Source organism: Copadichromis virginalis, linkage group LG6 (assembly GCF_057382275.1).
Source record: "Copadichromis virginalis isolate Kocher_CV1m ecotype Utaka linkage group LG6, C_Virginalis_male_GT1.1, whole genome shotgun sequence".
In the NCBI taxonomy this organism is placed as follows: Eukaryota; Metazoa; Chordata; class Actinopteri; order Cichliformes; family Cichlidae; genus Copadichromis; species Copadichromis virginalis.
Window position 1 is genome coordinate 30762648 of NC_140623.1, and position 20451 is coordinate 30783098.

The 20451-nt window shown below is 40.4% G+C and overlaps 2 protein-coding genes across 2 annotated transcripts; one reads left to right on the top strand and one right to left on the bottom strand.

Moving 5' to 3' along the window:
* Positions 1 to 709: 709 nt before the first annotated feature.
* Positions 710 to 11107, bottom strand: ftr84 (finTRIM family, member 84). The gene is made up of 7 exons (XM_085459836.1): positions 10388 to 11107; positions 9486 to 9581; positions 9069 to 9302; positions 5118 to 5274; positions 4964 to 5020; positions 4796 to 4849; positions 710 to 4694 (listed from the first exon to the last, which is right to left on the bottom strand). The coding sequence occupies exons 1-7, from the start codon at positions 10958 to 10960 to the stop codon at positions 4162 to 4164; spliced, it is 1704 nt and encodes a 567-aa protein (XP_085315962.1). The 5' UTR covers positions 10961 to 11107; the 3' UTR covers positions 710 to 4161.
* A 2590-nt stretch (positions 11108 to 13697) lies between these two features.
* tppp2 (tubulin polymerization-promoting protein family member 2) lies at positions 13698 to 19170 on the top strand. The gene is made up of 4 exons (XM_085459837.1): positions 13698 to 13860; positions 14654 to 14845; positions 16974 to 17127; positions 17977 to 19170. The coding sequence occupies exons 2-4, from the start codon at positions 14655 to 14657 to the stop codon at positions 18166 to 18168; spliced, it is 537 nt and encodes a 178-aa protein (XP_085315963.1). The 5' UTR covers positions 13698 to 13860; position 14654; the 3' UTR covers positions 18169 to 19170.
* Positions 19171 to 20451: the final 1281 nt, after the last annotated feature.

The following is a 20451-nucleotide window of genomic DNA, read 5'->3' on the forward strand; positions in this document are numbered from 1 at the left end:
AAGAATTTGCACACAGCATCAGATTTCTTTCATACTTTTTTACACGTGCTTGCACTTACTATTGTATAATATTTATCGATATTCAAACCTCATATTACTTCAATAAGAGTTTCTGTCCTGATGCATGCTCAGTCATCCAGGCAAGGAAATCCCAAGAAGGGACGCAGCGTCATCCAATTGACTTCTTCAGTCTTAGCTGACTGCAAGTTTCCCCACCCTTATAAACAGTACCTTTGCACAATGACTGAAACTAGCACCAGGGGCGAACAAGGGGCTGTGAGGTCATTACTTCAGCAAGAGTAATAAACGTAGATCCAGTGGCAGCTTGCCTTACATGCTGGGCTTCCATCAGTTTACTATGAAAGACCAGAGGTTTATCCATACTGTGCATGCATAAACAAGAAAAAAAGCTTCTGGCTTCTCAGCTTGCCAAGCTTAAGTCATTGTTAATTGGAGATGGAAACACCAACAAAGCAGAGACAGCTACACTCTCCTATAAAATAAGTAGAGCTTTCATCTTATCCTGTCAGAATGTCATTGTTTTATATGTGAAGCAGACTAAATAAGGGTTATGTTTATATGTGCAGATTGTGATCCTCTAGTTAGGGTGATGTTGAAGCCTAGAAAAAAAGAGCCATGTATCAGTGTACTGGCAGTTTAGAAACAGTGCCATCGAGTGATCATAACACAAATATACTCCCATTTGTTTTTCATTTTTGTATGCCATTACATTAGAAACAGCAATTTTATTTTTAAAAAGCCACCGAAATACAACAGCAACAAAAACAAAACAGTTTACTTCATACTGAAATATTTAGATCATTCACAGTCCTGTGTATGATCTAAATGAATTGATGTTGTTAAAAAGAATTAAAGCTCCTAAAACAGAAGAATTTTCCATTCCCGCAAATGTAGAGAAGGAGCTGTAGAAACCCAGTTATTAAAAATAAGCTTATGCAAATGTTAAAGGCACTAGGAACATCAGCAATGAAACAATGCAATGGGAAAGGAGCAATTATAAAATTATAATAATTGGCATGATTTTCATCATTCATCTCTTCAGTGTATTATTGTTCTTCAATAGAATAGCAATAGAATAGCATTACAAAGAACAAAAACACATTTTGAAAGAAAAAACCCACATAGACATGCAAAGGGTTTGAATATGTGTACATAGAGTACATGCAAGAAACAGAGGCAATCAGCCAAGCAAACAACTATGCACCACTCTCTACAAGCAACATAACAAGGTGGACAACATTAACATAACACTCAATATAGATTAAGTCAGAAGACCAATGGCAAAATGAATGCTTTGAATCAGCCTAGTAATGTCAGTTTTACAAAAAGGATGTAGAATGAAGGAATAGAGACAAAATATATCTTAGCTATATCTTAGAAGAACATGGTGTCAAAGTGCCTCTGTCTCATTTTGATATTTGCCAAATAACATATACATATACATATAGACCCAGGATATTGTTGACTGCATTGTATGCATTCAGACTATCTAATTTAATTTGGCATGTCTGCAGAAACCCACGACCACTTGTAAGGTCTCTTTTAAGGTTTTACACTGCAGCACACAATAAACATGTCGTGCATACAACACTGCAATACTTACTATAGCAGTTAAGTTTGTAATAAGACCACAAATATTATTAGACTAAATGTGTACAGTGTAGCATTTGATAACACTTCTAGAGTAGTGTGATGACTGATTGCCTCTAACGCTTGAACATTTGCATATGGGGGTATGGCCGTGCTTCATGTCTGCATGTGTGAGGTCAAGAAATGGCTTTTGGCAAATACTCTTATCCTCAATGATAAGAAAACTGAAATTATGATTTTTGGTAGTAATGCCCTTCGTGCCAAACTTCGGGATGCCTTTGGTTTTCTCACTAGTTCTTTCTCTGACACTGTTAGGAATCTGGGTGTCTTATTTGACAGCTCATTTAAACTTGATAAACAAGTGTCTGCTGTTGTCAGATCCAGTTTTTACCAGCTTCGCCTTATTTCTAAGACCAGGCACTATATCCCGTATAAAGACCTAGAAAAGCTCATCCACGCCTTTGTAACGTCAAGGCTTGATTACTGCAATTCACTTTATTGTGGTCTCCACTCTTCCCTTTTACATAGATTACAGACAGTTCAGAATGCTGCAGCACGCATTCTAACTAAAACCAAGAAGTTTGCCCACATTACTCCTGTCCTTGCTGATCTGCACTGGCTGCCTGTCAAATATCGTATTCAATTTAAAATTTTGTTGTTTACTTTTAAAATTACCAATAACACTGCACCAAGCTATCTTAAGGAACTTTTAAACCCATATGCTCCTGCTAGGGCTTTAAGGTCATCCTCACAGTTACTGTTGGTTCAGCCCAGATCTCGACTGAAATCTAGAGGTGATCGATCGTTTGCTCTAGTTGCACCGGAGCTGTGGAACAATCTCCCGATTGGCATCCGGGCGTCTGATTCTATTCATTCTTTTAAATCACGGCTAAAAACATATCTTTTTAAACTTGCCTTTTCTACCAGTTAAATGCTGGCTTGCTTGCAGTGACCTATTGACCTATTGTATTGTATTGTATTAAATTCTCTGCTATCTTTCCATTATTGGTGTCTTTTATCATGGTGGTACAGTCTTACCTTGCTATAACCTATGTGCTGCAGTTTACTCTTATTGGTGGCTTTTATCTGTGAACATAATCCGTTACTTTTATGTATTTGATGTTAATGTGTGAACTGTTTTATTTTTTATTGTTTTATGTAAAGCACTTTGGTATGCCCAAGGCTTTTAAATGTGCTCTATAAATAAAGATTGTTGTTGTTGTTGTTGTTGTTGTTGTTGTACCTTTGGGTAATTTGTCATGCAAATCATCTAAGCAAATTGAATGCGTGTCCTATGACCCAAATTGGAAGTTAAAGGTAATAGCTTAAAAAAATATACAGTGAACAATAAAGGTAATCATTATTATTAAATGAGAAAGTTTATCTTTCTTTTTTCCCTCTGCTGATAAGGTTCTCCTGCCACTCAGATCCTTGACCAGAAAAAGCCAAAGAGAGCATCAGAGAGAAAAGAGGAAAAAGAAATAGGCTTTTTGTTTACTGAATGAGGTCCCTGTAAACCACATGAAAAAACTGCTGTAAGAGATGTTGTATGATGCAACATATTAATTAATTTCCTCTCAAAACATTATTATTTATGTAATTAATGTTATCTAAGAGGACATTACAAATGACTTGCATATTGTTCGAAATGAAAACAAATACTTCATTCGTTTCTAAAATGGTACTTCAGTTGTTAGCATCCTTTGATGCTAGATTAACTGGTTTGACTGGTTAGATTTACTGGAAAACAGAGAAAACAAAAGTGTCCATTTGAAATTCCATGAGCAGATGATAAATTATTATAAGAAGATATTAGAAAACAAAATCACAAACACACAGAAACAAAACAATAACAAAGACACAGCACTTTCGCTAAATATAATGTAAAATTGATTGTTTTTAAGTACAGCAATGAATACCAAATAATAATAAAAGCTGTTATAACATACAATGTAGCACATGCTATGCTTAGGACACGTGTATCTGTCTTTTTTAATGACTGACAGACTGCCCCTAATATTAGCAAATGACAAATTCAGATTTTTTTTATTATTATTATCTAACCCTAGTATTTTTCTCTAAGCAAATATTTGTAGATTTATAGCATTTCTACATTTAATACATTAATTCTAGAAAGTTTTACCTTAAAACGCATTTATAATTCAAAGTAATTTAACGTCCCGTGCTGACCAGTGGTTCAATTTCTTACTTTGCAGGAGTGATTTTGAGATGTATCCATGACTCCAGTGATATCAGTTTACATGTGCAAAAGATAGATCACCTTCTGACCAGACTAAGCCAGAGGAAAGATTGTGGCTGGGTGTGGTCAGAGATAATTTGACCCCGTTGCCCCAAACTTGGTCCACATTTGTTGTAAACGGGCAACTGTTTACTACGAAGTTTTCCTGGTGTAAATTTTGTTGTTGTATCCTGTGTATTTTGCTAGTATAACTGGTAGTATATTGTATTTTGCAATGTATGTCATTATTATTTACATATTGTATTGGTGTAAATTCTTTACTGGTAATGGGTAATTTTTGCACTTTTTAGTTAATAAGGCTGTTTTAGCTGGCAGAGGGTAACTGAGGAACCTACACCAAAGCCAGCATACAAAGGCTCGGTAAACTGAGCTTTGAATCTGTGGATAGGTGTCATAGTGCCTGACACTGAGTAAAAGGCCACTGTGTTTCCAGGATAATCTAGGTACACACCAATGCGTGTAGCCCTACCAGCACCAGGAAGGTCTCTGTCTACTTTCTTGTGCCAGGCAGAGTAACCAGAGTCTGAGCAAAGGAGACTCCAAGACTTGTCATTGTAGCCAAGCAGGCTGTGTGAATTCTTCCCTTTACGGCTGATGCTCCTGTAAGCCACCCCTATGGAAAATTCTCCACTCCATTCAGCTTCCCAGTAAAACCTGAAACCAGTGAGAGGCTCCTTGCACAGAACTTGGGAGTAGCCATCAAAGCGATCTGGATGATCTGGGTAAAACTGGGTTGTTTTCTTCCGGGTGACCTTCTGATTCCCATCTGTCAAAACCAGCTCTTTATAAACTGTGTTAAGATCAAAGGACAGCTTGCAGGCATCTGAAAACACAGCCACAACATACATTTATAAATGTCTTCTGTTTAGATAACATTAAAATGTTGCTCTTGAGTACTAATTCTGAACCATAAAATTTACTTACATCTCAAGAAGTCTGTTCTGTTTTTTGGCTCCTGAAAATCTACATTCGAAGGAACTGTTTAAATATAAAAACATAACATATGTTATAAAATGTGCAACAATATTATGTTTAAAAAAAATTGCCAGCCATGTACAAAATAGCACGAATGAAATTATTCAGCTCACTTACCTTTGAGTCGTTTGCTTCCATTTCTTGGCAACAATATGTACACGGGAGTTTCGCTCACTGTAAAAATATAAATTCAAGTATATATGGATTGCAGCAAAAACTAGTGAGCCAGTAAAAGGTAATTGAAGTGTTAACAATGACTAGTGGAACAAACCTGTCTTGGAGAGTTTACCCATTTCCTTTTTACAGATGTCATCCAGATTTTCTTTCATGTCACTGGCCGTTCTGCTCATCTCTCCAAAGGAGAACTGAGGGTTAATTAGCACTTTGGGGACCATGGCCTCAGGAGCAACACACAGGGTTGGGAAACTCTGTTTTTTATCGAGAAAAAGAAGTGTAATGATTTTTTACTAAAAACATAAATATATACATAAAGAAGTCGTGGTGTTGTTTTGTGTTAGTCAGTGTAACGAGGTAAGATAAGAGAGATAAGATAAGATAAGATAGAACTTTATTAATCCCTCGGGTGGGTTCCTCTGGGAAATTCGATTTCCAAAAAAGCACAGCACCGACAGAAGTTACAGAGTTATACACACACACATATATATAAATACAAAGACAATATAAATAAAATATACGAAGGGGATAAATAGAATAAATAGGAATAAAAATAAAAATACAAGTGAATTGCACATTTCAAGTATTGAGTCTATTTTCAAGTATTGAGTCTATTTTCAAGGTAGCAAGAAATGCTGAGCATGCTATAGCAACAGGCGCTGGAAGTGATAAGTACATTAACTGTTTTTTTTCAGAATCAGAATCAGAATGGGTTTATTGCCAGATGTTGAGGTTTACAACATTAGGAAATTGCTGCGGTGCTTCAGTGCAGACAATAAGAATTAAAGTGCTATGTAGAAAGAAAGATATGTGCATGCGATATACATGAGATATATACATGAGAATAAGAATTAAGAGTGCTACGTAGAAAGATATATACATGAGTGCAGGTGGTGATCAGTGCCAAACATGAAATGATGCAGTGACACAGCGTAGGGTCATGTGTTAGTGGCGGGGACAGTCATGTGGTTATTGTTCATGTGTCCAACAGCAGAGGGGAAGAAACTGTTCTTGTGGCGAGAGGTTCTGGTGCGAATGGACCGGAGCCTCCTGCCTGAGGGGAGCAGGTCAAACAGACTGTGTCCAGGGTGAGAAGGGTCAGCTGAGATCCGGGCTGCACGCCGCAGTGTCCTGGAGGTGTACAGGTCCTGCAGAGATGGGAGTCTGCAGCCAATCACCTTCTCAGCAGAGCGCACAACACGCTGCAGTCTCTGTTTGTCCCTGATAGTGGCTCCAGCGTACCACACGGTGAAGGAGGAGGTGAGGATGGACTCGATGATTGCAGTGTAGAATTGCATCATCGTCCGTGTTGGCAGGTTGAATTTCTTCAGCTGCCTCAGGAAGTACATCCTCTGCTGGGCTTTCTTAATGACGGAGGTGATGGTGGGCTCCCACTTCAGGTCCTGGGTGATGGTGGTACCCAGGAAGCGGAATGAGTCCACAGAGGTGATGGGGGTGTCAGTCAGGATGATGGGGGGGAGTGGGGCTGTGTGCTTCCTGAAGTCCACAATAATCTCCACTGTCTTCTGGGCATTCAGCACCAGGTTGTTGTGGCTGCACCAAGACACCAGACGTTCAACCTCCCTCCTGTAGGCAGACTCGTCCCCGTCCGAGATGAGCCTAATGACGGTGGTGTCATCTGCGAACTTGATTAGCTTGACAGACTGGTGGGTGGAGGTGCAGCAGTTGGTGTACAGGGAGAAGAGCAGAGGAGAAAGAACACAGCCCTGAGGGGAGCCGGTGCTGATGGTCCGGGAGTCCGAGACATTCTTTCCCAGCCTCACGTGCTGCTTCCTGTCCGTCAGGAAGTCAGTGATCCACCGGCAGATGGGATCAGGCACATTCATCTGGGAAAGCTTGCCTCGGAGATGGTCTGGAAGGATGGTGTTGAAGGCAGAGCTGAAGTCCACAAACAGGATCCTGGCGTAGGTTCCTGGGGAGTCCAGATGCTGCAGGATGAAGTATAGGGCCATGTTGATGGCGTCGTCTACAGACCTGTTGGCTCTATATGCAAACTGCAGGGGGTCCAGGAGGGGGGCCGTGAGGGTCTTGAGATGGGAGAGAACCAGGCGCTCAAATGACTTCATGACCACAGATGTCAGAGCCACGGGTCTGTAGTCATTTAGTCCAGTGATCCTAGGTTTCTTGGGGACAGGGATTATGGTAGAGGACTTGAAGCAGGCAGGCACATGACATGCCTGCAGTGAGGAGTTGAAGATGCCAGAAAACACTGGGGCCAGCTCGTTTGCACAGTGTCTGAGGGTGGCAGGAGACACACCGTCTGGGCCGGGAGCTTTCCGAGCATTCAGACTCCTAAACTGCTTCCTCACATCTGCTTCATGAATATGAAGAGTTGTGGTCGGAGGAGGTGGTGTGAAATCCTCTTTTGTGTGGGGTGAGGGGGCGGGTGTTGCAGGTGAACAGTTTGAAGGTGGTGATGGCTCTATGGAGGGGGGAGAGGTGGGGGAATGAGTGTCCAAAGTGCCTCTATTGTTGGGGTCGTTGGAGGTGTGAAGGCTGCCTGATGGCTCGTCAAAACGGCAGTAGAAGTCGTTAAGGGTGTTGGCTAAGAGCAAGTCATCAGTGGAGTGGGGGGTTTTAGGCTTGTAGTTTGTAATATTCCTAAAACCTTTCCACACAGAGGCCGAGTCATTCTCTGAGATCTGCTGCTGCATCTTCTCAGAGTGCTGATGTTTAGCAATGTCCACTTCCTTAGTGAACTTGTACTTGGCCTCTCTGTAGCAGTCCCTGTCTCCGCTTCTGAACGCCTTACTCTTTTCCAGCCACAGCTTTTTGAGTTTAGGAGTAAACCAGGGTTTGTCGTTGTTATAACTCACCCTGGTGCGTGATGGCACAATGCTGTCCTCACAGAAGTGGATATAGGAGGTGACAGTGTCCGTAAACTCGTCCAAGCTGTTAGAAGCAGCCTTCATTGTGTCCCAGTCTGTGGTCTCCAAACACGTGCGAAGCTCCTCCACAGCCTCGTTGCTCCACAGTTTTTTGGTCCTCACGACAGGTTTGGAGAGCTTCAGCCTCTGTCTGTACGTGGGGATCAGGTGGATCATGACGTGGTCAGAAAGTCCGAGTGAAGCGCGCGGCACCGCGCGATAGGCCCCGCTGATCGTGCTGTAGCAGTGGTCCAATGTCCTCTCCTCTCTGGTCGGGCATTTAATATACTGCTTGTATTTCGGAAGCTCATGGCTCAGATTGGCTTTGTTAAAGTCCCCAAGAGCAATGATGAGAGAGTCCGGGTATGTCCGCTCCATGTGGAGAATCTGCTCTGCGAGTGCGCACTGAGCTGCTTGCGCATCCGCGTCTGGCGGGATGTAAACAGCGGCCAGGATGAATGAAGCAAACTCCCGCGGAGAATAAAACGGTTTGCAGTGAATAAAAAGATATTCCAGAGAGGGAGAGCAGTGCTGAGCAATCACTGTTACATCTGTGCACCAGCCACTATTGATGTAGAAGCAGACACCTCCACCTTTGGTTTTACCGGAGAGAGCGGCCTGCCGGTCCGCGCGCAGCAGATGAAAGCCCTCCAGCTTGAGCGCGCAGTCCGGGATGTCCTCACTGAGCCACGACTCCGTAAAACATAAGACACAGGAGGAGGCAAAGTCTCTGTTCATGCTTCTCATCAGGGCCAGTTCGTCTATCTTATTCCAGAGTGAGCGTACATTAGAAAGGAAGATCCCAGGAAGGGCCGTTCTCAGTCCGCGTCTCCTCAAACGCACGAGTACGCCGGCTCGCTTACCTCTCTTACGACGTCTCACTTTCCTGATCAGAGTCAGCAGTAAATCTGCCGCAGATGCGACAAATATTGGAAATAAATCCACAGGCGTTGTAGTCCTGCAGTTAAGGAGCTCTTCTCTGGTGTAAGAATATCCAGAGGAGTGCCCAGACACAGAAGAAATGCACAAAAACAAGACAAAAGTAACGCACTGAAGCACCAGGGCATCCATACGCGGCGCCATCTTGGTATTTCTGTGCTACATTACAAAGCAAGAAAGACAGAGATGAATTATTGTAGCTCTGGCTGATTTTCCAGTACCTGCAGAAAGTAAATGTTGTCCTCCGTCTCGAGGATCTGCCGTAATTCTGCATCTTGACGTTGTAGCTCCATTATCTCCTGCTCCAGACGATCCACATAGCCTTCAGCCTGTGACATTGCTGATTGCATGTTGGCCATTATCATCTGATTGATTTCAGACTTCCAGCGTTCAACTGCCTGCAGCATTTCATGGAAGGTCTTGTCACTTTCTGCCTGTGCTCGCTGGGCTGCACTCTGAAAGGTAAAGACAGTTTTTTCCAGGAGCTTTTAGTTACAATAGTCATCCTTGATATTACCACTGGATTCCTTTATATAGTGGTATTAACATGTAACAGTTCTGTAAAAAAAAAAAAATGAGACCATGTCAAATTTACTATGAAGAAAAGTAATTTATGTTGGACCAGGCTATGATCTTACTTTTAGAACATCAATATTATGCTTAAGTTCCTGGAGCTCCTTCATCCTCTCTTGAATGATGTTCTGGACTTCAGTTTGGGTGACCACCAGGACTTTCTGATAAAAGACAAGAATACAGGATTTTATCACTCTAGAGCAGGGGTCTCAATCTTTTGGCCCGGGGGCCACTTGCGGCCCGCGTCACCCCTACTTGTGGCCCGTATATTGACGTGAAGAAATATAATGCAATTTGGCCTTTGAAGTTACTTTTATCATTAGGGAGGATTTGTATGTTGTTAAGCGTAATGTTAAAATAAGGTATTCAAAGGGCAAAAAATGATTTAATATGAAGGCAATATAAGCAGAGAGTGCAAACATGTTGAGGGATTGGCTGTGTTAGTTCAGTGAGAGAGTTATTTGTAAAGAAAACAATTTTCAAAAGCAGTTAAAACTAAAGTGTACACTTGTGTCTGCATTTTTATTTTGTTAAATATGAACAAAATTATAGCAGAAATGCTGCCATGTGTCTGGCCAGAAAGAGGGTAAAAGTTTGTTATTTGGTTGTTCAATGAAAGGCTTCAGTTAGTTAAGAGCGAGAAAACAATTTGCGGTCTTGTTTGCAGTTTTGTCTTGTTATACAATATTTGAAATTTTGAAAAAAATAAAAGACTACATATTTGTCAGTGTTTTCTTCTTTGTTTTTTTGTTTTTGTACTTCTCAAACACTAAAGCGGCCCTCCAATGAGATGACAGTGACAGCAGTGACCCACAGCTCATTTGAGACTCCTGCTCTAGACTCCAGAATGACTCTTTTCATCATCTAATGTATGCAAAAACTGATGAAAACGTCATATCAAAATAAAAAGAGTATTAAAAGATTTTGAGATAGACTCAGCAATAACAACAATAAAAAAAAACCTCACTTGTTTCTCATTGCGTTCGTCTTCTGCCGAGGTAATGTTGTGGCTGCGGTGCTCTCTGACAGTACACAGCACACAAATACACATCTGGTCAGTGCGACAGAACAGCTCCAAACCTTTCTCGTGTTGTGGGCAAATCTTTCTGTCCAGATGACCCATCTCATCTACGAGTTTGTGCCGCTTGAAGGTAGATGACTCATAATGAGGCTTGACATGTGTTTCACAGTAGTATGCCAAACACATCAGACAAGACTTGACGGCTTTGTTGCGACGGCCAATGCAGAAGTCACAGTAGACTTCACGATTCAAGTAGGGGAAAGGAGTAAGCTCTGGAAGCTCTCGTTGTGGCTCATGGTATACATCTGGCAGGTTTCGCTTCAGGACAGGCCGAGGTGTGAATGTTGCACGGCACTGTGGGCAGCTGTACACACCAATGTGGTTGAACTGATCCCAGTAAATCTTGATGCACTCCAGGCAGAAAGTGTCACCACAGGGGATAGTGACTGGATCTCTCATTGTGTCCGCACATAGAAGACAGAAAGCCTCTGGTGGTAATGGGAACCCAGAATCAGCCATAATGCTCAATAAGATCAATATGGAAAATTATTAAGAATTCTTTGTGTTGACTAGAAGTCCATCAAATATTGGACTGGTAAGTCCAGTGTTGTCAGTCAGAATGATGTCCAGAAAACGTCCATCCAGATAACCTGCTGTGATCCTACCTCTCTTCAAACCAGATACTGCTGCTTTCTGCTGACATTTAAAGGGAAGGCTTTGTTTCTACAGTAAACAACCTGATAATGTCTTCCCACACAACACCTTTCCCAGCATGAGTGAAATCACTCTGGTCTTCACTATACACTGGAATTGGCCTACCAAGCAGGGATTTCAGGTCACACAGTGAGGTCAAGTTGTCAGCAAAATAAACTTTACCGTTGGCTATCTGTCACGGTTCTGGGTCTTTCTGACCCAGCTTTTTGAGTTCAAAACATAAGAACAAGAAGTTCTTGTTCTTATGTTTTGAGTCCTTTGTTGTACTGTTTCTTATTTCCCTAGGTTTCAGTTATGGTCATCATAGTTTAGTTCTTAGGTTTTGTAATATGGCTTCCCTGTGTTCCATGTTGTGTCTACTGTGACTTTTTGTACCATGTTTCGGGTTCCTATGTTCTGTCTCCCCAGTTGCTGTTAAGTTTACGTGTCTAGAGTTCAGTCAGTGTGTTTCCTGTTTTACTTTGAAGGTCCGTGTATCATGTCAGTGTTTCTAGTTTTGCTTCCCTTTTCTCGTCTAGCCTGATTACTCCCAGCTGTGCTCTTCTTCTGTCTTTCATTCCCTTGTTATCCCTCAGTGTATTTAAGCCCTGTGTTTCTCTTTGTCAGTGTCGTAGTCTCCCTCATAGCTCTGTGATTTTCCCGGTGGCTCCTTGTGCTAAAAACGAGCCTCGGAAGTTCTAACATCCTCAATTAAAATGGTTTAATTAAATCAATAGGCTTAGTCAAATTTCCAAATATTTACTGCTGCCCTAATTTCATTCTTTTGTCAAACTTACATGTTTCAGACCAAATAATTTTAATATTGGAAAAAAAACAACCAGATTACATGTAAAATTCAGTTTTCAATAGCTCTACATGAAACATTTATTGCTTCTGAAACCTAATAACTGGTTATACCACCCTTGGCAGCAAGAAAGTGCAATCATGAGTTTGTGATAACTGGCAATGAGTCTTTCACTTTGGTGTGGAGGACAAAGAGAAGTTAAAGACAAAGCTAAAATAAAAATCACACATGTCAGGATCTGTAGAACCTCAACAACAGATGAGACCAAACTCACTGACAGCTGTCCATCTGGAAAGGTTTTCTAGGCCACTTCTAAACCTTGTGCATGGTGACGCATGGACAAATGTGTCACTGTGGAGAGACGGTGAGAGCCACCATCCACAAATGAAGAAAACAGTAGCAAAGCCCCCCAGGAGTGACTGGCCTACAAAAAGTACTCCAAGAACACGTCAATGAATCATCTGACTGGACGAAAAAAATTATCCATGGGAAAGTCTCCACTGACCAAAGAACTCATTTGAGACTTGAGACCTTTGTCTCAGATCATTAAACAAAACATGTAAAGTCCTTGCACCTTTTCCATTTGACTGAGCACTGAGTTTCATGATGGTGTGTGATGTCAAAACAGTTTTCTCTGTTATTGCTGTGAACAAAATACAAAACGTGGGTTCCCACATGCCTCCATTGGCACGTCAACAAAAAGGTGAAAAGAAAACAAAAACAGTGCTGACATAACAATATATTAATCTTTAATTTTTACATCATTATTGTAAAAAATATATATAAATATGTAAGATTGGGGCCTTTTTATTTGAATTTGAATATGTTTTCTCTTCCCCCTGTGTGTACGTTATGTCTGTGTACACTATCCTCCTCCCACAGTTTGTAGACATCCATGCAAGCCAAATAGTAATTATAAATTGGCCAAGCATGTGAGAATGCATGTGTGTGTGTGTATCTGTGTTAGCCTGTCTAACCAAGCACTGCCTAACATAGTTAAGGCTATAGGCATGCCTATAGCTAGGATAAACCCAGCCTGCCTGTGAAACACTAAGAACAATGACTGAAATAAAATTAAACCTTGAAGTTATGGGATATCTCCAAGTGGCCAAAACAATCGAATGAGCTTTCACACAGTGAAAGCCAGCAGCCTCAAGCAATTAATCATCTGCACATTTATTGTATTTTTGTGTCAAACTTTGGTGGCATAAAAATTGCTACTGTCCAAAAAATTTCCAGTCATAGGTATAGTTTTGAATCTTCAGGCACGTTATTATGCATTATATTTAATACAGAACCATTATTCTATGTGGTTGATATGACATTGCGAGAGAGAATAGTTATTCTTGTAAAGTGTCAGATTTATGTTGTCACTGGTCTTTGTTCTGTCAAGGGGCACTCTCATCTTTGCTCAAACAAGAAGGCTATTGTGAAAATGACAGCAAGAGCACGACAGATATATATCTGTGAGTTGAATTAAATATTCCAGTCAGAAAAAGAGCATGGTAAAAAATCATTTTGGGTAAAAAACTGAACAGCAAAATGTATTTGTGTACAAGAGAATGTTGGTAAAGGTTTAACTCCACAGAATGTTGTATAACATAACAAAGCCTTGAGCAAGTCTGTGAGAGAGGCAGGAAGCTAATAACAGTGAGCAGACAGAAGAGAGGCTGAGCACCCATGATGTCATTGACTGTGCTTGTCGGTACTCTCTCCCCCTCCCATTGCCTTCCATTTCTCCTTGCCTCTCTGCATCCTTCCATCCTTTACGTAACTGTCAGACAGCCTGGGAGTGGCAGGAAGGAGGAGAGGCAGAAGCGGAGAAAGAAGGAGGAGAGGCAGAAGCGGAGAAAGAGATCAAGCAGCTGTTAGCAATTCCGGATTTGGCTAACTATCCACACGGCATCCTTCCATTTAGCAGGTACATCTTATATTTTTGTGATTTAGTGCTTTACTGTTGTATCATTTAGTACCTGCAGTGCTGCAGTGAGAGGGCAGTAGAAATAATCTTGAAAAAAAATATATGGAAAGATTACATGTAATAATAGTTTGATGTATATTTTTACACCCACCAGCACTGGTAATTATTATTATTATAATTATTATTTTTTAGGATTATTCGTAAACTGAGATGACGCCATACTAAAATGCATTAGTTTTAAAGTGTTCATTGAAACATTTTCTGTGCTATTTGTTTTTATGGTTATTTTTATATGCAGTGAATATTTAATATAAATTTCATATCAGTGTAGCTCGATCAAAAGCCACATTTGGTAACACTTAACTCATGAATAAGTAAGTGTCAGTGAGTGTGATGGAGAGACGGGGCAGAAGAGAAGGAGAAGGAATGTGTTTGTTCATTCACTATAGACTGAACAGCAGAGAAGCCATTTGGAAATTGAGTTGATTGAATTAAATGGGCTTGAGCGCAGTTTTAGACACACTAGCATAATGATGGATACACAGTAAAAGTGTGTGTGTAAGACAGAGAGAAAATTAGATGCACTATCTTGGCAGCTATGTCTTGGCAGGCCAGCAGCCAGTTAACCTATAGTTATTACTGTAATTTTTTTTTACAAAATGTCTTCACAAAGGATATTTTATCCAAGCTATTTAAGGGCCTTTTTTTTAGATTATTCTTTTAATCAGGAGAACAAAGTGTTACAATCTTTTGTATTTGAATTGACTAAAAACTGCATGTGTTCATCTGTCAGCATGGCCGAGGGTTCGGTGTCTCTAGAAGAGGTCAAGACTTCCTTCCAGAAGTTTGCAGTCCACGGAGACACAAAAGCTACAGGGAAGGAGATGAACGGCAAGAATTTTGCAAAGCTCTGCAAAGACTGTAACATCACTGATGGGAAGAATGTGACTACCACAGACGTGGACATCGTTTTTAGCAAAGTCAAGTAAGATTTCATTTTGACTTTGCACAGCAAAAACATAATGGTTTGAATGTATGTCACAATGTGGTTATTGGTTTTCAGTAACTGAACAGTCAATTTTTAGTTAGTGACTCTCTGTTGTTTTGGGACTACCTTACAGAATAAACTTCATGATTCATGTAAATGCAAAGGATTTAAGACATCTCATAATCACATTATAGCATTGTAGCATCTACTCATTGCTTGTCCCTTGACAGTATACACTGCTCAAAAAGAAAGGAACACTTTGAAAATGCATCAAATTTCACATCATTGTGTAAACGATCAACCTACAGAGGACTGAATTCAAAGACACCATGAAAGTCAAGGTAAAAAATATGATGTAGTAGTTGAGTCCATTTTGCAAGTTCATTGCAGCAATTATTGTAAGAATGGTACTCAGTAGTTTATTTGTCCCCCATGTGCTTGTATGCACATCTAACAATGTTGGGCTATACTCCTAATGAAACAACAAATGGTATCCTTGGGAAATATGCTACCAGATCTGGACCAAGGCGTCACTGAGCTCTTGGACAGTGTGAGGTCCAACCAGAGAGCATTGGCTGGACAGAAACGTAATGTCCCAGAGGTGTTCTATTGGATGTAAGTCAGGAGAGTGTGAGGTCCAGCCAGTAGTATTGATTCCTTCATCCTCCAGGAACTGCCTGCATACCTTCGCCACATGAGACCGAGCATTGTGTGTGACAGTGGGTCCAAAGATTTCACCTCGATACCTAGTGGCAGTCAGGGTGCTGTTGCCTAGTCTGTCGAGGTCAAGGTGAAGTTTATTTATATAGCACATTTCCAACAGTTCATGCTGCACAGGGTGCTTTAAAAACTAAAATGTAACTAAAATAAGTAAAATGCATGACAATGATGCAATAAAATATGAAAGAAGAGGAATAAAACAGTAAGACATTAAATGCAACTAAAACAACTACAGCTAAGGTGGTTAAAAAAATAAAATAATATATGGGTCAACGTGAGCTAAAAGCCAGTCATTAAAAATGGGTCTTTAAAGATTTAAAATGTTCCATTGTTTGTGGATATCTTATATTTAGAGGCAGACTATTACAAAGTGTGCGACGTGCCACAGAGAAGGCTCTGTTGCCATGAGATTTATGTGTAGACTGTTGGATAACATTAGTTTTGAATTGGACTTCATGTTTCTTTCTGGACCATAAATAAATAGGAACTTAGATAGGTAAGAGGTAGCTTGGCCGTTAAGTGATTTTAAAGCAAAAAGTATGATTTTAAATTGGATCCTGTAAGGAACAGGAAGCCACCAGCATGAAGAGGCCAACACTGGGGTTATATGCTCGAGGTCTTTGCGTCACATCCGTAGATCAGACAATCACTGATCCTCCACTAAAGCAATCATGCTGAGTGATGTTAATTCAATTCAGTTTTAAATAACGCTAAATCACAACAGAATGTTGCCTTAAGGCAAGTTTTATATCGTAAGGTAGAGATCCTACAATACTACAGAGAAAACCCCAACAAATGACCACCTCTGAGCAAATACTTGCCAACAAAGGGAAGGTGTGCACGGGGTGCCTGCCAATCCTGGTATTGTACTGGAAAATTACCAATTAGGCTCTAAGGTGACAGACAGTGCACACAGGGGCCACTAGAGGATGTTGTTTCCTCTCATGGTTCCTCTTCAATCTCATGAAGACTATTTCTGATTGTTTGATCAGACAGGCAGGTATTAATGTGTGATCCTGGAGGAGTTGGAGTACCTGTGGAATCTCTGTAGGATCTAGATATCACCTCATGCTACCAGTAGTAACCCTGACCTTAGTCAAATGGAAAACTAGTGAAACAAAACTCAAAAAAAGATGACGAGAGAAAAAATGTCAGAGGTGTCCACCTGAAAAGCCATTCCAGTTTTGTGGGTTGTGTCATTGTTACCCATCTAGTGCACCTGTTGTTAATTTCATCAACACCAGAGCAGCTGAAACTAATTAACAACAACCTCTGCTGCTTAACTGACCAGATTAATATCCCTGATTAAAAGGTTTTCTGTTCATTATTTTGAGCAGTGTATATTATATTATTCATTTTGTTATTTCTCTCAAAATATAGTTGGCAACACTCTGTGTTTCCTCAGGGCAAAGTCAGCTCGTGTAATCACATTTGAGCAGTTTAACCAGGCCCTGACAGAGTTGGCTCCCAAACGTTTTAAAGGCAAGAACAAGGAAGAGTCACTTCAGCAGCTTTATGGTCTCGTTGTTGGTAAAGAACCTGCCAACATTGGTGTTACTGTGAGTATTAAGTCATAATAAACTCAAAATTTGCTGCTTAGAAGTCGGCAGCAACCAGCTACTACACTTATGCATCCCTTTAAACTTATATATGTAGTAGTAGTTTGACCCTCAACCATACAATTAAATTTAAACTGTAAAACAGATCATCTTAGGTAAAATTTGTTTAAGTGAGATTAATGTATTAACATGTTTTGTTCTCTTGTGTTGCACTTCCTATTACAGCTTGGTAATACAGTGGTAACAGTAGGGTAGCAAGGTGGAAACAAGACTGTAATAATGTGGTAATTTCTACCTTATTACAACTCAATCATCATAGTAATAACCACTTAAATTCCAAGTAATATCATGATAGCAGCAGTGGTTACATGTATTACACTGAAATTTATGTAATTGGATAATAAGTGCCCAAAAACTAGGGGCAAGATTGTGGAAATACACCTCAGTTATAAGGTGATAATGATGCTACCATGATATTACAAGGATAGTAATTGGTTATTACCTTGGTAATTGAGTAGTAATAATGTAGAAATGACCACATTATTATGTTCTTGTTTCCACCTTGTCACCCCACTGTTATCACTTTATTACTGAGCTGGAATAGAAAGTGCTACTTGTTTTTGATGACCAAATCTTTGTGTAACTGTTTAGGTCACAAATCAGAAAAAATAGTTGACTGTCAGTGTGTTATTTTGGATCTAAAACTGGATTACCAAAGAAACTCTAGATACAAATCATTGCATCTTGAAAAAGACACTACAATACAGAGTTTTTGTTTTACTGGGTTAAAAGGGGAAAAATTTTAAAAAAAAGTTTATTATATCAGTATTCTGTCTTCCATTTTTTTAGAAAGCTACCAAGGCAGCAGCAGTGGACAGATTGACTGACACCTCCAAGTACACTGGTTCACACAAGGAGCGGTTTGATGACACAGGAAAAGGCAAAGGAAAGGCTGGGCGTGAAGACATCCCAGACACCAGTGGTTATGTGGCAGCTTACAAGGGCAGCGGCACTTACGAAGACAAAGTGAAAGAGGCATAACACTGCTAGCCATTATTGTGTTTCACCAATAACTTAGATAGGGGTACTAAACAGAAGTTAATGCCTGTTTTATTTAGTTAAACAAAACAAAGTGGGAATTTCATGATGTATACAGCATGTACAAGTAAAAGTGTTCTGTGTATTTTCTGCTGGAACCAAAAAAGAAACTACATGCTTCATATTGTTACTCTGCTTTGCTATACACTGTGCCTTACTAAACATATAGCCGTTAGTGTGAATACTATGATACATTGCTATGCTCTGTTAATCATAATGCAAAGGATAAAAACATAGCTGGTATCAAGAATGGCGCTATCTCAGTAGCTGCTCTGCGAGCTTTTCATTTTATATTTCAGTGCCTTTGTTACATGACCAATCAGTGCCCATTATTTTCATCATAGTTTCATAGTATGAAATTAATAGTTTTTAACAGTTTATTTAGAAAAATGCAATAGGCATGAAAGAACACAGTGCAACACTCTTTGATTATTAATAAAAACAAAAAAACAAAAAACACCAAGCAGCGAAGAACAAAGAGTTAGATTCTGGTACTGATGAAGCTAAACATATGAATTACTTAAACAGTTTTTTTTTTAACTTTCTTTGTAATCATAATGGGACTTTAAATCCTCCTATTACATCTCTTTTCACTATGTTTTGTCTTTTTAAGTTTAATGAATAAAGAATGCCCATTTTCACCATGAATGGAAATGTAATTTAAAAGAAGTGATTGCAAATATCTAAATAAATATCTAAAATGCAAAATTTGATCATACATGGGAAAATAGTTCCTTGTTTTACATGTCCTGTAATGTAACATTAGAAAACAAACAAACGAAAAGTCTGTAGGATCCTTTAAATCACAATTGGAACATATAGTACTCAGGAAGTTATAATACGTACACTACAAATGCAATATAAGTGATATGTAAAATATGTATATTTTACAGCATGTTTCTAGAAGAGTATGCCTGTGTGTTAAATAAAAGCAATATTGAGTAATGTGCTAGTCATTTAAATGTTTGAATAGCAAACAAATACAAATCCATACAAATGCAACACACACACACACACACACACACACACACACACACACACACACACACACACACACACACACACACACACACAAGCCCATTCAGCTATCTTAGTGAGGACCTTCATTGACATAATGGTTTCCTAGCCCCCTTACCCTGAACCTAACCATAATCTAATTGTAACCCTGACACTAAAACCACATTTTGAGCCTCAAAAAGCCTTTAAACTTGTGAGGACCAGTGAGTGTGTCCTCACAAGTGACTGTTGGTTCTCACAATATAGTAGAATGCAGCTGTCAGTCCTCACAAAGATAGCTAGACAGGAACACACACACACACTCAAAAGCTCTTTGTGAGTTTTCCAGCTCTGTGGAGGTAGAAGACAGGATAAGAGCCTCCAAACCAAATCATTAGAACATAACTTAAGGGCTTCCAGATCCACAGTGTATCCCAAACTATGTTCCAAGACATGTAGGATATAGTAATCAGTGGTAAATGACCAATAACTGTAATCACCTGTAGAATCAAGATTATGTATATAAAACACCCAGCACGCCCCTGCGGGCGGTTTATCCTTCAAGCTCGGGTCCTCTACCAGAGGCCTGGGAGCTTGAGGGTCCTGCGCAGTATCTTAGCTGTTCCCAGGACTGCGCTCTTCTGGATAGAGATCTCCAATGTTATTCCCGGGATCTGCTGGAGCCACTCGCCTAGCTTGGGAGTCACCGCACCTAGTGCTCCGATTACCACGGGGACCACCGTTACCTTCACCCTCCACATCCTGTCGAGCTCTTCTCTGAGCCCTTGGTATTTCTCCAGCTTCTTGTGTTCCTTCTTCCTGATATTGCTGTCATTCGGAACCGCTACATCGATCACTACGGCCGTCTTCTACTGTTTGTCTACCACCACTATGTCCGGTTGGTTAGCCGCCACCATTTTGTCCGTCTGTATCTGGAAGTCCCACAGGATCTTAGCTCGGTCATTCTCCACCACCCTTGGGGGCATCTCCCATTTTGACCTCGGGACTTCCAGGTTATACTCGGCACAGATATTCCTGTACACTATGCCGGCCACTTGGTTATGGCGTTCCATGTATGCCTTGCCTGCTAGCATCTTGCACCCTGCTGTTATGTGCTGGATTGTCTCAGTGGTATCTTTACACAGCCTGCACCTGGGGTCTTGCCTGGTGTGATAGACCCCAGCCTCTATGGATCTTGTACTCAGAGCTTGTTCTTGTGCTGCCATGATT